This window comes from Salmo salar, chromosome ssa12 (genome assembly GCF_905237065.1).
Source record: "Salmo salar chromosome ssa12, Ssal_v3.1, whole genome shotgun sequence".
Classification (NCBI taxonomy): Eukaryota; Metazoa; Chordata; class Actinopteri; order Salmoniformes; family Salmonidae; genus Salmo; species Salmo salar.
The window spans coordinates 76,710,737-76,723,315 of record NC_059453.1 but is presented as its reverse complement, the minus strand read 5'-3'; the positions used below and the strand labels follow the sequence as shown (position 1 = coordinate 76,723,315).

Here is a 12,579-nt window from a genome sequence, read left to right as displayed (position 1 = left end):
AAGGTATTGGAAACTCTTTCACTGTTATAAATTGTTCATATGTGAGAATATTACCCTTGTTGTCGAAAACAGCAAGAACAAAGTCAATATTCGTCTCATGCCAGCTGGGGTAGAACAATGACTTATTCCTTAGTTATGTCTGAATTATTCCACAAAAGAGCTTTATGTGGGGGGAAATTGTGCAGAAAACATATTTTCCAGGCTATTAAAGCTTGTTGGTGAAACCTAGCCAATTTAGCGGGTAATCTTTCAGGAATATAATTAAATTTCAGTAAAAATTGAAGACCTCCCAACTTATTAAACACATTATTTGGAATGAAATACCATATTGAATCAGTATTGATCAAACATCTTTTCAACCAGTTGATCTTGAAAGTGTTATTTATGTCAACAAAATCCAACACTTCTAGATGGCCTTCAGCTCTCTTTTTTTTTAGAGAGGACTGACTTTTTCAGTTTGTGAGACTTATTTTTCCAGATGAAGTCAAAAAAGGTCTTATTGATCTCGTTACAAGTAGCAGGATTTACACATAAAGATAATGAGGGGTACACAAAACGAGACAGTCCCTCTGCCTTGGACAGAAGTACTGTCCCAAGTATAGAAAGATCTCTTTGTAGCCAATTATTAAATATATTTTTGGTTTTCTTAATTTTAGGAGAGAAATTCAAATGTTGTCTGACTACGTGTTTTTTTGACAGATGTATTCCTAAATATTTAACACAGTCCTTTACAGGAATATTTTCTATTTCTTTATCATCAGAGTCAAATAAATATATGATTTCACATTTAGAAGCATTCAGTTTTAATCCTGATGCGATAGAAAATGCAGTTATAGCATTAAGGGCATGGGCGACCTGGTCTTTGTCTCTTAAGAAAAGAGTAGTATCATCAACCAGTTGGGAATTGTTGATATCTTTGTTAAAAATGGTTAAGCCATACAAATTTGCATTATTCAGAATATCTAGAGATAGAAGTTCCACAACCAAAATTAATAAAAATGGTGAAATTGGGCATCCCTGTCGTACACTTCTGTTGATACTGAATCTTTTGGAAGTATTAAGGTTTAGTAACACAGAACAATTTATATCTTTGTAAAACATGCAAATTACATTGATACAATTTTCACCAAATCCAAAAAGTTTAAGAGAGCTAAAGAGAAATGAATGTTCAATTGTGTCAAAGGCTTTACAGAACTCCAGAAATAAGACAATCGCATCTGAGTCAATGGCATCTGAATAATTTATAAGGTCCAAGACTAAACGAATGTTAGAGCTTATGTGACGGCCCTTCATAAATCCTGTTTGAGTCTTACCTATAATGGTATCTATTCCTTTCTTTAATATTTTGGCATAAACCAGAGCAATCAATTTGTAATCAATATTTAATAAAGTAATTGGTCTCCAATTGTCAATGAGACAAGGGCTTCGGAATCAATGAAATAAGGCCCTGTTTCATAGTGGAGACCATTTCCCCACTTTTAATGCAATCTTGAAACATAAAAATATTGGGTCTTCTAGTAACTCCCAAAATTGTCAATAGATCAACTTTCTTTTGTAGTTTCACTTTTTAAGTGCAAAAAAGTAACTAGTGTTTCTTTCCCCCTCTTCAATCAATTTTGCTCTTGATCTTACAAAGGCACCCTTTGCCAGATCCGTGTAAAGCTGTTCTAATTCTAGTTGTAAAGACTTGGATACAGACTCCTCTTCTTCAGATAGATTATCTTTAGAAAAATGTCAAGCTTGCTCATCATCTCTTTTTCTCTAAGGTTCTTTAAGTGCATCAGCACTTTGGCGCGTTTAATGGCTACCACTGACTTTATATTTGAAAAATTCCCATCTACATCCATGACCCAAGTCCAGGTATAACCCTTTGCATCCGGATTAAAATAACGCCAGGCATCCTCAACACAGAGATCCTTGCACAATGTAGTGATAATATTGCTATTTTGGGGGCTTTGACTCGTTCTAGGAGGAAAACGATCAGCAGATGCATCAGGTGCTTCATTAAAATCCCCTGAAATAATTAGAAAATCATCTGAGTATTTAATGCTTAAATCCTGTACTTTTCTGGTAAATTGGGTAAAAAGGGTCTTATTTGGAGCATGTGAGTTATGTCCGTATACATTACAAATGATGAAAATAGCATTGTCAAGTTTAACAGTTACTATGACCCATCTCCCATCTTGTGAAGATGTGGATTCTAGAACGTCACCTTTAAACTTGTTAATAAGTGTCAAAACACCAGCAGAATGATTTGATCCATGACTGAAATAGGCCATATCTCCCCATTGCACTTTCCAAAATTTCAAATCACTTTCACCCGAATGAGTTTCCTGAAGAAGGCCAAAATCTGCGTTACTGTGTCTACAATGTAAAAATAAAGCTTTCCTTTTTGTAAGATTTCTCAAACCCCTAGCATTCAGACTAACGATATTGAGTGAATTGAAAACGAACTCATGCATTAAAAAAAGAAAGAACACAAATTAGATAATACAAGTAGTAACGTGAACAATAAAACAAACAGTGAACCTTGAGAGGATTACTCCGACGGAAAACTACGCTCAGCTGGTGGTTAACAGTATAACAAATCTATTTACTTCCTTTTTTTTTGTTGGCAAGTGTTCATCAGTTGTAGTTCGAACGGTACATTTATTCGTGGCAGTACATGAACTGTACTCTTGGTAGTACTCACAGCTCCAGTTTGGTTAATGCCAACAGAGTTACCCAGAATGATAAACGCGTGTGGGCCCTTCAGGACAGGAGCCTCCACTTCATCAGACTGTATCATGACGTCACATGTGGGTGGTTGCTGCTACGTGGAAAGGAAGTACCTAGCTCAGCTAGCCAGTCGCCAAAAATACCAAAACAAATCGACGGTGCAGGGGAAAGACGGTTCATGAAGCAGCATAACATTTAAACATTTAATCATGTCATGATTGAGGCAAGGCGTTTCATTGCACTTTATGGATTACCGAGCTTTCTTTATGGAGTATTATTTGACGTGGATCGATGAAAGGTTTACCTGATTGTTGTTAGCTAGCTAACATTAGTTGCCTAACCAGCTAACGTTAGCTAGGTAGCCAAGTTAGACAACTCGTTGCTTAGTATTTCCTTTTTTTTGGAGTAACATAACTTAGCTATACTAGATCGAGATTGTCGTAAGTTAACTATCTTGTTAGCGAACCTCATTTGAAAGTTCATACTCCTAGCTAGCTAACCTGGTCACTAACGTTAGCTAGCTAGCAATAGACCGCTATGAGTTGGTTCAGTTCTACCCAACTGTCAAGCTTTGCCAAACAAGCTTTGACAACGGCTCAGAAGTCCATCGACCGAGTGCTGGACATTAAAGAAGACGAATGGGGTGACACAGTGGTAATGCCTTATGACGGTAGGTGAAGTAACGTTATCTAACTAGCTAGCTTAGCATGTCAGTGTGCTGTTGTTTTGGGGTCAACATTATACAACCTTTTTCGTTTGAACATTATTTATGAATTGATGTGATTACCAATGGAAGCAAGACACTAGTCATCTTGATAAGGAAGGTAGTCATAACGAGGTGTATAATGTACTCTACCTAATAAAGCTAATATTTGATATGCTTTGGAGTTTATATGACCTTATCTTCTCGACATTAACCAACAAGGGTTTTCACGTTAGATCTACCAGGGAAGACTCCATTGAGCGGTGGATGGGGGATGACACAATGGGACTCTCCCCCGGAGGAATGCACCACAACTCTCCCCCCATCATCTGAGGCCATCACGACTCCTGTCACCCGCATGGTTGTGGATGAAACAGAGAACTTCTTCAGTGCTTTTCTGCCCTCAGGAGAGCTCCAGAGTGTCATGGACACCCAGGTTGTCTCTGTGCCGCCCACCAAGTCCCACAGGCGGCCACAGGAGAAGGATGAGGAGGACAAGGATACTGTGGTTAAGGACGACGTGGACCCTCACAAGACAGGCCTGACAGAGACCAACAGACTGGAAGACCAGGAAGCTACTGAGAACCAGGCTGTCCTGACTGAGTCCTCAAGTCTATGGTCTTCCTCTGAAATTGTCCTCGTTCAGACACCAGACCCTCCAGTCCTGGCTCAGGGTGATTCTCCTGATGACACTGACAGTCCACTAATCAGTGAGAGCTGGATAGAATCAACTGTGGATGATACAACTGCTGTTTCTGAGGATGCACAAACCGAACGACCATTTACTCCCTCAGAAACCCAACCTGATTTTGATGATCACATCTCTGAACCCGCCGTCAACACTGAACTGGAGCCCCCCTTCAATCCATCTCCTCCCACACCCCCTAGGGAAATCTTATTGGAGGCCAAAGACCCCAAAGCGGGGGACAGGCAGAGTGACACACCCTCCCCTAAATCGGAGGACAGACAGAGCAACACCCCCTCCCCTCCTGTCAGTGCCTTCTCCTCAGGCACCTCCACCACCAGTGATATTGAGGTTTTGGACCATGAGAGTGTACAGAGCGAGAGTTCAGCCAGTTCCAGGCAGGAGATAGCAGAGGCCAAAGCAGGCCTCCACCTGATGCAGGGCTCCTTCCAGCTTCTCTCAGCCTCTGCCTGTGGGGACTTCCCCCGCTTGGAGGACTACCCCAAGCTGACTGAGAGCTGTGGATCCTCCTCAGATGCCTTTGAGCGCATTGACTCGTTCAGCATGCAGTCCCTGGACAGCCGCAGTGTCAGCGAAGTCAACTCTGATGATGACATCCCAGGGAGCCGGACGCTGGCATCTGTCACCGCAGGGCCCACGCCTTCGCCGCCTGTCAGAGTGGCAACCACTGCACAGGTACGGGAAGAAGAAGAGAAGCAGCAGCAGCAGGAGGAGGAAGAAGACGAGGAGGGGCTAACAGAAACAATGAAGGATCAGTCTCTGGATGAGAATGAGATGGAGGAGAGTGGTCGCAGTGCCACGCCTGTTAACAGCGAGCAGCCTGAGGACCTAATAGAACAGGAATCAGAGGCGGACGTCACGCTGTCAGGTCCCACCCCTGACCATGAGGAACAGTTGCCCCCACCAATAACGGAAGAGAAAAGAGGAGTGTCAACATGTCAGATTCTGGAGCTTCAAAAGGTAACACACCTGTTCAGAACATGACCTTTGTAACTTGTAACAACACTTTTTAATGAACTGCTTGTGTGTGCGTGAGTTGGTGTGTCCCTTTTTTTAAATACCAACGCCTGGAGAGTAGAATAGTGAAACACTTGGTTGGACAGTCCTGTTCATATGCCAAAGTAAATAGTCACTGTGGATAAGGTGCATTCCCCCAAACCATCATGAATTAAACAATGTGCACCTCAATTTGAACAACACTTTTGATGGAGACTGTGAGACAAGAATGAAGTACTAATCATTTATTAAGGTGCCTTATCAGTGTTTTCAATGCATTGATTTGTGGAAAATCATTTCTTTGTAGGTAATTGATGAGCTGTCAAGCCGCCTTGAGAAGAGGGAGTTACAGCTGCTGTCAGTCAGCAAAGACAAGGCCAGGCTGGAGGAGGAGTGTGACAACCTTAAAGAGTGAGTATAAAGATCCTGACAATGTGTAAAACCCATGTCTGAAATTCATTGTAAGAGCAGAAAGAAGCATTCTCCAAACACACCTATGGAAATACACTGAGTGTACAAAACATTAGGAACACCTTCCTAATATTAAGTTACACCCCCTTTTGCCCTCAGAACAGCCTCGTGGGGGCATGGACTCAATAAGGTGTCGAAAGCGTTCCACAGGGATTCTGGCCCATGTTGACTCCAATGCTTCCCACAGTTGTGTCAAGTTGGCTGGATGTCCTTTGGGTGGTGGACCGTTGTTGATACACACAGGAAACTATTGAGCGTGAAAAACCCAGCAGCGTTGCAGTTCTTGACACACATAAACCGTTGTGACTGTCACCTGCTACCATACCCTGTTCAAAGGCACTTAAATATTTTGTCTTGCCAATTCACCCTCTGAATGACACGCATACACAATCCATGTCTCAATTGTCTCAAGGCTTAAAAATCCTTCTTTAATCTGTCTCCTCTCCTTCATCTACACTGATTGAAGTGAATTTAACAAGTGACATCAATAAGGGATCATAGCTTTCACCTGGCCAGTCTTTGTCATGGAAAAAGTAAGGTGTTCCTAATGCTTTGTACACTCAGCATGCTCTATAGACGGGTTGGCTGACAAAGTCACAAAAATGATGCACAAAGCCTGAAGCTGTGCTTTGTTATGATTCTGAACGGTCAGATAGCTAGCAATAATGACAAGAATCTGTCATGTGGGGCATCGCTGGTGTCTTGTTTCAGCTAGTTTTATCTTGTCTTATTTTCATGTCAATGCTAATATGGCAAAAATGTACTATCAAACTAACCAACAAATGTAATAATGTATGTGAGAGACAAGTGCTAATTGTGCAAATGTATTTGTTTTCAATAAACATTTGGAGATGAAATATAGGTTACATGTTGTCAACAATCTAAGCCAACCATGTCTGTTTTGCCCCATAGTTTAGCATGGGTCGGTTTTATTTCTAAACAACTAACCCATCTATACATGAATAGTAAAGTAAAGAGCAAACAGTTTGTCGGCCAATTTGTCCTCTTGGTTGTGTCTATGGTAAAGTATAGTCTATAGATAAGGATGGAGACGTCTCTGTGTTGCAGTGAGGTGATTGGTCTTAAGGAGGAGAGTTCCAGTGTGCAGTCTCTGAAGGAGGAGTTTACCCAGCGCATCGCAGACACAGAGAGGAAAGCCCAGCTAGCGTGCAAGGAGAGGGATATTGCCAAGAAGGTAAAACACAAACATATCTCTATGTCTGTGTCAGGTATTACTGTCCCTGGTTACTCTACCCCCATAAGAATTGATTTAAGATCATTGAGTCAAATAACTGAAAATTAGTGACCGTGATAGTCACATTATGCACAAAGCCTTCTTCAAGAACACGCTCTCCAGCGTATTTTACTGTTATGTTTCCTCCGGAGGAGATAAAGGGGATGAGGGAAGAGCTGTCCACCAGACTCAACTCCAACGAGACTATGGAGATCATCAGAGAAAAGGAGGAGCAGATCCGCGAACTGCTGGAGGAGGGTGAGAAGCTGTCCAAGCAGCAGCTGCAGCACTCCAACATCATCAAGAAGCTGCGTGTGAAGGAGAAGGAGAGCGAGACCAAAATCACCAAACAGAACAAGAAGCTGAAAGAGCAGGAGGAAGAGCTCAAACACCTACAGCAGGTCAGTGGAAATATACACTACTGTTCAAAAGTTTGGGGTCACTTAGAAATGTCCTTGTTTTTGAAAGAAAAGCAATTTTTTTTGGTCCATTTAAAATAACATCAAATTGATCATAAATACAGTGTAGACATTGTTAATGTTGTAAATGACTATAGCTGGAAACGACAGATTCTTTAAAAGAATATCTACATAAACCCATTATCAGCAACCATCACTCCTGTGTGCCAATGGCACGTTGTTAGCTAATCCAAGTTTATCATTTTAAAAGGCTAAATGAACATTAGAAAACCCATTTGCAATTATGCTAGCACAGCTGAAAACTGTTGTTCTGTTTAAAGAAGCAAAAAAACTGGCCTTCTTTAGACTGGTTGAGTATCTGGAGCATCAGCGTTTTCGGGTTCAATTACAGGCTCAAAATGGCCAGAAACAAATAACTTTTGTCTGAAACTCATCAGTCTATTCTTGTTCTGAGAAATGAAGGCTATTCCATGTGAGAAATTCCAAGAAACTGAAGATCTCGTACAACGCTGTGTACTACGCCCTTCACAGAACAGCGCAATCTGGCTCCATCCAGAATAGAAAGAGGAGTGGGAGGCCCCGGTGCACAACTGAGCAACGGAACATGTACATTAGTGTCTAGTTTGAGAAAGAGATGCCTCACAAGTCCTCAACTGGCAGCTTCATTAAATAGTACCCGCAAAACACCAGTCTCAACGTCAACAGTGAAGAGGTGACTCCGGGATGCTGGCCTTCTAGGCAGAGTTGCAAAGAAAAAGCCATATCTCAGACTGGACAATAAAAAAGAAAGATTACATGGGCAAAAGAACACACACTGGACAGAGGAAGTCTGCCTAGAAGGCAAGCATCCCGGAGTCGCCTCTTCACTGATGACGTTGAGACTGGTGTTTTGCAGGTACTATTTAATGAAGCTGCCAGTTGAGGACTTGAGGCATCTGTTTACAACATTAACAATGTTTACACTGCATTTCTGGTTAATTTGATGTTATTTTAATGGACAACAAAATGTGCTTTTCTTTCAAAAACGAGGACATTTCTAAGTGACCCCAAACTTTTGAACGGTAGTGTATATATTTTTAATTTTAAGGATTTTATTGAAAAATCACATTACTTCAGTAGCCATCAGAAGTGTATCCTGATCCTGATAGCCCATTTGGTATTTAACCCTGCCTGGCTGTATATGTGTCTAGGTTCTGGATGAGAAGGAGGAAGTGGAGAAGCAGCACAGGGACAACATTAAGAAGCTGAACGTGGTGGTGGAGCGCCAGGAGAAGGACATGACCAAACTCCAGAGTGACTCAGAGGAGCTCCTGGAAAACAACAGGAGCCTGCAGGCTGCCCTCGACAACTCCTACAAGTGAGGATACATTCTGTACTCCACTCTACTAGTATAATTCGCACTGGTGAAATAATAACTCACTCCACCCTACTTTTCTAACTCCTGCTTCAGACGTGCAGATGTGCATGTCATTTTGAAATTCCACAAAGACATAACATTCTGACGGATAAAGACGGTCACAGAAGCACCAACTCATACATTTTATCCAAGTCAGTGTGATGTGGCGGAAGGTAGCCAGAAGTTAAGAGCGTTGGGCCAGTAACCAAAAGGTCGCTGGTTCGAAGCCCCGAGCGGACTAGTGAAAAATCGATAAGCAAGTCACTTAACCCTAATTGCTCCTTTAAGTCACTGTTGATAAGAGCGTCTGCTAAATGACTAAAATGTAAATGAGTGTCTGTGATCTCAGGGAAATGGCTGCACTGCACAAAGCCAAGGCTAGCCATGCCAGCGAGGCCCAGGAGGCTGCTTTGAGCAGGGAGACCCAGGCCAAGGAGGAGCTGGTTCTGGCCCTGGTGAAGGCCCAGGAGGAGGCCCGCATGCAGCAGGATGCTCTGGTCAACCAGGTGGCTGATCTGCGGCTGGCTCTGCAGAGGGCTGAACAGCAGCAGGCCAGGAAAGAAGACTACCTGAGAGAGGAGATCAGTGACCTGCAGCAGGTAAGAGACACTCATGACTTCTTTGGTGTTGACTGTAAGGGGAAGCTGTGCTTGAGTTAGGGGTCAAAGGTCACACACTGATGTGTTTGCTGGTTGTCTCCATAGAGACTGCAGGGGGCGGAGACCAGGAACCAAGAGCTGAGTCAGAGTGTTACCTCTGCAACGCGGCCGCTGCTCAGACAGATCGAGAACCTGCAGGCCTCGCTGGGGGGCCAGACAGCATCATGGGAGAAACTGGAGAAGAGCATCTCAGATCGACTAGGTTACTCTCAAAAGTTACTCTAGTTTGTAACAAGCTTTTTAAGAGTCTCCTCTGGACAACCGATTGCTCCTATTTTTTTTTTTTTTAATGTTTTATATGAAATTCCTTTAACCACCCACCCTTTAACTCAACAGTGGAAGCACAGGCCCAACTGGCTGTTGCTGTGGAAAAGGAGCGTGCAGCAACTGAGGAGCTGATGGCCATTAAGGCCCAGCTGGCCTCACTGGAGTCCCAGAATTCCCTGCTTCGACAAGAGAAAGGGCGTCTCCACGGTCAGCTGGACGCAGAGAAGACCAGGCGGGAGAAACTGGAGGATGACAGCAGCAGGTACTGGATGGCTTTTTTCATAGGTTCTGTGAGACTATAACTGTTGCATAGTAGTCAGTTGCCTTTACTTTTCTTAAGGTGGACCTAGCGGCTATCCATTACAAAGCTTTGGAGCCTTTCCATGAATGACCATTTCCTGTCATCCTTATGGTGTAGGGAGCATGTGGAGCTGGAGAATCTGAGGGGAGCGCACACTCGAACACAGGAGGAGGCCAAGAAGGAGAAGGTATGTTCCCTCCCCTGCCCTACTCACCCTGCAGTAATGGAACAACACTTCTTACACATCTGTAACCTTCTCTGTTCCTCCCATCAGCTCCTCCTGACCAATCAGCTGGAGATGGAGAAAATGAAGGTGGAGCAAGAGAAGAAGAAATGCTACCTAGCACAAGAGGCCCTGAAGGAAAAGGTAGATCTATTCTATATCAATGACCAGCCGTGTGTTGTCTGTTCTTAAATCAATCTGTGTGGAGCGAGACTGGCCTGATGTATTTGATGTTTCTCTGTCATTAGGAGCGGAAGGTATTGGTTCACTCTGTGGGTGAGCCCCCAGCCTCATCCACCCCCTCCCTGTCCCGTTCCAGCTCCATCAGTGGGGTAGACCACGCCGGCCTGCACTCCTCCTTCTCCCAGGTACTTGCCACAGGCACACCTTTTACTCTTTCGTACCCAGCCAGCCTCCCATTTCTAGCCCTGTATTTGGGATGGTGACCTAGAAAGTTCCGTTTTTTTGTATATTACATGCAGCCAAGTAAGATGAATAGGGAACGTATGACAAAGGGCCAAATCCTAACTAGTTTGCATATTTGGTTCGTTTGAGGTTGGATGATTAACAAGACAGACCTGTTTTGAATTTCATCAGGAGGACTCTCTGGGTCACTCGTTGGGGACGATGACAATGTCTATGAGTGGGACCAACCTGTATGAGGCGGCTCGGCTCAGTGGAGGCTCCAGCATCATAGAGAACCTGCAGTCCCAGCTCAAACTCCGAGAGGGAGAGATAGCACAGCTACAGGTACCAGCTGCCTGTCTGACACTGCTTTCACCTTGCTTTGAGGACTACCATTGGAAGTGTCCTACATGCATTTCTTTAAATGCCTTCTGGTTTTCAATGAAGTGTATGATTTACAAATATACTGTTGTTGAAAAACAATGCTTGCCAGGATCTTACCTCTTGCTTCTCGTCTACCTCCCTCTCTCTCTCATCCCTTTCTCCCTTAGCTGGAGATCGCTAGTCTGGAGAGGACTCGCTCATCCATGGCGGAGGAGATGGTCAGATTGACCAATCAGAATGAGGAGATGGAGGACAGTGTGAAGGAGATCCCCACACTGAAAGTACAACTTCAGGTGAGGAGAGGATCAGTTCATACAAGTGCCACTAAGCCAGTGAAATACAAGTGCCACTAAGCCAGTGTAATCATATTAGGGTCAATCCTTGTTGTGATTCTTTAATTAAAAACCAAGATGATATGTGAAAACTTACATCTCACAAGATGAGTTACTGGGCAGAGATGTATAACCATCTAGGCACAGATAAAGGAAAGGTAAAGTCCATTAGTAAACCCTCTTGTGACTATATAGATCTAGTGTTGTCCTCTGAGCCTGTGTTGTGCGACTGACTGTGTTGTAGGAGCTGGAGCAGAGACACAACACCATCCTCCAGATGTATGGAGAGAAGGCTGAGGAGGCAGAGGAGCTGAGACTCGACCTGGAGGACGTCAAGAACATGTTCAAAACCCAGATTGACGAACTGCTCAAGAACCAGAAGTAGACTGTTCCATCTAACGTCCAGACCATAGCTACAATAAACAGATGTTTGTAGAAGTGCATTTACTGTAAAGGATGGGAAAAGAAGAGTTCATGCACCTTTTTATTTCTGATTACAGAACAGTTATTGTTTTTTTTTTTTTAGGTTTTCCATCACTGTCTCTAAAGGAAGGGAAATTTGAAAATCTGTCATATTATTTTAACAATAAGAATCAAACTATTTAAGAGGGAAATTATGGGTAACAAATCAATATCTTCTTAACATGTACAGATATGAAGGATAGTCACAATTAATATTCTACATTCATAATTTACTAGTTCCTTTGCATTGATTCAAAACACAACAGCCTGTTAAACAGATTGTTTTAGATATCATTGTCCTTTATTGTGATCAACTGGCTTCCTTTTTCACTTTGTGTTTAGTGGGATGATTTAGAATGGACTATCAAGTTATATTGACAGTTTCTATCCCCTTAACCCCAGCATCCTAATTGTCATCAGTGTGTATGTTTCTGAATACTGTACATCTTACTTTAGGATGAAAGAACAGAAAGAGTAAAGATTTTATATATTGCTTGTTTGCATTTGCTTCAGAGGTGTCATGTGTAGACAACCAAACCTTGCCATTGGTGTGTATCAATGGACTAGGAAATCTGTAGAATTGAAAGTTATGCTGTGTTGAGGCAAGGCAAGTGTAATCTGCAGATATCTGAGGCATTTTCTTTGTAATTTAAAAAGAAAGCTATTATTTAATCTCATGTTAACATAGATAATGGTATAAGATGGATGTTTGCTCTAAAATGTTTGGTCTTTCCCTTACTGGGTTTCAATCCAAATTCAAACAATTAACTGTTATAACAAATGTATCAAAAAGAAAGAATATTGCACAGTGGTATGTAGTCAATAGTTTACAGGTTTCTTCACAAATAACACATGGGGCATAGTAAATAAACATTTATTGGGGTGGGGATTTATTCTTGATGT

General features: G+C 42.6%; 1 protein-coding gene across 2 annotated transcripts; it reads left to right on the top strand.

The window, feature by feature from the left end:
• The first annotated feature begins 2,792 nt into the window (after positions 1-2,792).
• On the top strand, positions 2,793-12,569 carry tmf1 (TATA element modulatory factor 1). Of its 2 annotated transcripts, none has more exons than XM_014133400.2 (15): positions 2,793-3,388; positions 3,658-5,087; positions 5,431-5,534; positions 6,663-6,789; positions 6,984-7,229; positions 8,438-8,604; positions 8,993-9,242; positions 9,348-9,504; positions 9,639-9,831; positions 9,988-10,057; positions 10,145-10,237; positions 10,342-10,461; positions 10,691-10,843; positions 11,050-11,175; positions 11,459-12,569. In XM_014133400.2, the coding sequence occupies exons 1-15, from the start codon at positions 3,256-3,258 to the stop codon at positions 11,597-11,599; spliced, it is 3,510 nt and encodes a 1,169-aa protein (XP_013988875.1). In that variant the 5' UTR covers positions 2,793-3,255; the 3' UTR covers positions 11,600-12,569. The 2 variants fall into 2 exon arrangements, with proteins under 2 accessions (XP_013988875.1, XP_013988874.1); XM_014133399.2 differs by having other exon boundaries at positions 6,981-7,229.
• The last annotated feature ends 10 nt before the right edge of the window (positions 12,570-12,579 follow it).